This window comes from Austrofundulus limnaeus, unplaced genomic scaffold (assembly GCF_001266775.1).
Source record: "Austrofundulus limnaeus strain Quisiro unplaced genomic scaffold, Austrofundulus_limnaeus-1.0 Scaffold54, whole genome shotgun sequence".
NCBI classification, from domain to species: domain Eukaryota; kingdom Metazoa; phylum Chordata; class Actinopteri; order Cyprinodontiformes; family Rivulidae; genus Austrofundulus; species Austrofundulus limnaeus.
The window spans coordinates 1600407-1604782 of NW_013952456.1; the positions used below are offsets into that span (position 1 = coordinate 1600407).

General features: G+C 42.4%; 1 protein-coding gene across 1 annotated transcript in view; it reads left to right on the forward strand.

Moving 5' to 3' along the window:
* Positions 1–4324, forward strand: part of col6a2 (collagen, type VI, alpha 2) — a 30017-nt gene extending 25693 nt beyond the window's left edge. The window contains exons 31-32 of the mRNA XM_014008975.1: positions 2308–2642; positions 3805–4324. Of these exons, the coding sequence (XP_013864429.1) occupies positions 2308–2642; positions 3805–4071 (602 nt within the window). The 3' untranslated portion in view covers positions 4072–4324. The remainder of the gene's footprint in view (positions 1–2307; positions 2643–3804) is intronic.
* The last annotated feature ends 52 nt before the right edge of the window (positions 4325–4376 follow it).

Consider the following 4376-nt stretch of genomic DNA (forward strand, 5'->3'; position numbering starts at 1 on the left):
ATCTGTGCTTTGGTCTGATGAGTCCAAATTTGAGATCTTTGGTTCCAACCACCGTGTCTTTGTAGAAAAGGTGAACAGATGGACTCTACATGGTTTCCACCGTGAAGCATGGAGGAGGAGGTGTGATGGTGTGGGGGTGCTTTGCTGGTGACACTGTTGGGGATTTATTCAAAACTGAAGGCATACTGAACCAGCATGGCTACCACAGCATCTTGAAGCAGCATGCTGTTCTGTCCGGTTTGCGTTTAGTTGGACCATCATTTATTTTTCACAGGACAATGACCCCAAACACTCCTCCAGGCTGTGTAAGGCCTATTTGACCAAGAAGGAGAGTGTTGGGGTGCTGTGTCAGATGACCTGGCCTCCACAATCACCGGAACTGAACCCAATCGAGATGGTTTGGGCTGAGCTGGACCACAGAGGGAAGGCAAAAGAGCCAACAAGTGCTAATTATCTCTGGGAACTCCTTCAAGACTGTTGGAAAACCATTTCAGGTGACTACCTCTTGAAGCGCATCAAGAGAAGGCCAAGACTGTGTGAAGCAGTAATCAAAGCAAAAGGTGGCTACTTTGAAGAACCTAGAATATAAAACATATTTTCAGTTGTTTCACACTTTTTAAGTACATAATTCCACATGTGTTAATTCATAGTTTTTATGCCTTCAATGTGAATCTACAATTTTCATCTTTGAATGAGAAGGTGTGTCTAAACTTTTGGTCTGTACTGTATATATCAGATCATTTTTTTCCATTTTTGCCCTTTTTTTCAACAATATTGCTCTGAGTAGTTCTTTTGAAGCATACTGACATCACCATCACGATAATAATAATGTATTTTTCAACCGTTWGTCCTATCCTTGTGCTGGTGACATTAAGTGAGAAGGTTGTAAGCCATTTGAAACCGTGCTAACCAAGTCAGTGTGACTCCAACATCATGTTTGGCTGTGTTGATGCATTTGTGGGACCCCGCCCACAGTGTTGTTCCACCCACTTGTTGCAGGAGGGGGCAACTCCAAGGGGGAAGCCCCACCCRCCTGGAAGCCACTGGCTGAGGAAGGCACCCCCTCATTGGTCCCCACCTCTTTGGAAGGTGTGGCCAACCTGCTGAACGGCCTGAGRGAACATCAGTACGGGGTTGGCATTGCAACCATGGCGTACACAGCCCAGAGAGCCAAGCTCACCGAGGGAACGGACAGGGATCAGTGGACCAAGCTTTTCATCGACTCGTTCAAATATGTCTACGGAGACATCATGGGAGACCCGGAGAAAGCTCTCGGGCTTTGCTAGAGCTAACACGCTAACCATGCTACCTCACAGCTGTGACTAATAAGCTTGCTGCTGGACATTAAATATATATTCAGTTGTAATTTTTATTACTTTAAAAGGTGCAATACATAATTTAGACTAATGCAAAACAAATGCATGAGTTGAAGCTTGTTCTGCCTAATCATTGAGTTTCTAAATGTGATAGACAAAAAGTCAAACTATTGATACCAGATCTCTGTGCACAGTTTTCTGAACAAACACAGTGGTGTAACCCAGAGAAACATGTATTAATAATATATACAGTACATATCATTTCTTCCATCTTACTGGAAGATGGGCTGCTGCTCAAATGGAAAATGGATGTCATTCATCTGTTGCAGGCAGAACTGACTGTAGAGCCATTCATGTTCCTCTTGTACAGTGGTTCCGTGATGAAGTCTCCTTTCCWATGTGAATCATAATTGCTGAGTCATTCGGCATTTTTGGGGGTGTTTTGCACATGTCTATGGTTACAGCTTTTACTTTAGTTCTGTATGAACACTCTACGTTGGTTAAAAGGTGTTATACATGGAAATTTTCTGTTTTTATAAATACATGTATATGAGTCATAAGTTTGTGTATGTAAATGTTTGGTTGATTGACTTGGAGAAGGTGAAGGAAATATTGTACTTTTTTTTGGCTCGTGCACGTTTTATTTTTTTCAGCATGTGGCTTGACTAAAGTATGACTACAGAGAAAAGACCACAYTTTAACCAACCGTTCAACTCTGTGACTGCAACTTTATGATGTAAAGTTTTTTTTGTATCAATGAAATGTATTAAAGTTTATGGTTCAAAACGAATTAATATTTCTGTGTTGATGACGAGAGCCGTGCTGATCTGGAGACCTTACGAGTAAATTAAAACAGCTGGACTGCTGCTAGCATGCGTGGAGTTATTTGGCATGTAATTGTWTATCCTTTCCTGTCTCTTGACGTTGGAACATCTGCTCTCCGGCTGTTGCTCACTGAACACTATGCTTTGTGTGTTTGTGTCTGTTTTAGAGCCAGCCGTGGCTAGTTGTGTCCAGAGGCCAGTAGATTTGATCTTCATGCTGGACGGTTCAGAGAGAATGGGCCTGGAGAACCACCGCAGGGCCAAAGAGTTCGTGGAGAATGTGGCTCGCCAGCTCGTCCTGGCCAGCGGCCCGACCGATGAGAGGAATGCCCGCGTAGCTCTGCTGCAGTACGGCAGCCCCACGGAACAAAAGGTGGAGTTCCCGCTCACACATGACCTCACGGTGATCTCAGATTCACTGGCAGGCGTGTCCTACATGGATTCATCCTCTGCTTTGGGCAGCGCCATCATCTACGCTGTCAACAATCTGGTGATCAAAGAGGTACTGTATTTAAACAGTAATCTGCTGTGTAATTCTACTGTGCTGAGGCTAAACACTGCTGATGCTAATGTTAATGTCTGTTTCAGTGACCTTTAAAAAAGGTTTCTCCCCATTATCAGCTTCTGTAAACAGTGACTCTGGCATTTTATATACTTCATTCTCCATCAGTTGCCTGAAAGAAGCAGTTTATTCACATTTTTACACAATGTCAATTAACTTTTTCTTTTGTAAATTGGGTTCTGTGGAGAAGTTGTGAGCAGTAAATATCTCACTTGGTGTAGATTACTCTTTGAGTGGGTTTAGTTTAGTTTGCTTGGTTAGAACAGATGAGGCCAAAAGCAAAGCAAACTGAAGTTGTCTTAATGGGGTCATATCAAAATCTACCTTTTTTTAGCCATTAAATACATTTCGTTGTGGACTTGGAAGCTCTAGGAGTGTAGAAAAGTTGAATTTAGTTTCTCCTGGTGCTGCAATGAAATCTTTATATCCGTTTGAGTCATATATTTCAGATTGTTCAGTTTTCTCCATTTTCTATGATGTTTTCTGAACTATTATGTCAAATTATCTGTGATGGAATTACCAAATAAGGTCTGGACTTACAAACTTCAAATTTGTCATCTTAAGTATCCTCTGGTTCTGGGTCAGACTCTGGCTCCAACGTGTAAGGCTGGATGGACGGGCTTTCTATTCTTCACATCTTTTAATTAAATTGTAAATAAAATGTTTCTGCACCTACAAAATGCTAACCTCCTATTAAACAGGAGTGGACCGGTCTGGAAGCAGGAGGGGGCAGGGCTTGAAGTGCCTTAAAGGAACAGTAACAAAACAGCTGCTCAGAGACAAAAAGAAAAGTGGTGAAATGGAGGCTGGTGAAGTTACAGTAAGAAGGAATTCAGACCAAAGCTCCACTTTATAAAGACCCCAACTGAATGATTTAAGTGTGAAAAGGAAGGATTTAAAAGTATCACATGCCCACTTTAAAACAACTCAAATCTGAAAAGTGCAGAAAAAAAATCACAATAGTTCATGCAAAAAGTATTTTAGAAWTTTTTACACCACGTCAGTTTTGCATTTGTGGTTCATATTTGTTGTTTCCTGCTCTATTTTCTGTTTGTCAGGATTCCTAAAGTTCTAACTTGTTCCATTAATGCTGTGCTTGTAGAGCCAACGTTTATCACGACGCAARGCGGAGCTCGCTTTTGTGTTCATCACTGACGGCATCACGTCCAGCGATCAGCTAGAGGAGGGTGTGTCCGCCATGAAGAGGGCAGAGGGCGTGCCCACGGTAATCGCCTTGGGAGGCGACACGGACGAAGAGGTGCTGCGCAAGGTGTCACTGGGCGATAGGTCGGCCATCTTTAAAGGAGCTGACTTCAGCGTGCTGAGCAAACCTGCCTTCTTTGAGCGTTTTATGCGCTGGATATGCTAGTGAGGACCTGCAYTGCTCTACAACACAGCGTTAGAAGTCGCAGAGTGACAGAAGGAACAGATCCTTTAGTGTAAAAAACACACAGAGGCACCAGACTCTGTGATCATTACCATTCCTGGATGTGAAGCACTGAGATGGCTGCATATCCTGTTGTTGTGAATGAGAACCTGTTTACAAAAGTAAAAAAATAAATAAATCAGGACCAACACATTGATTCACCCCAAACAAAAACACACACACACACACACACACAGCACCAATCTGTCATTCTACATCTTTTGTTAGTGTTTCAAAGAAAATAATTA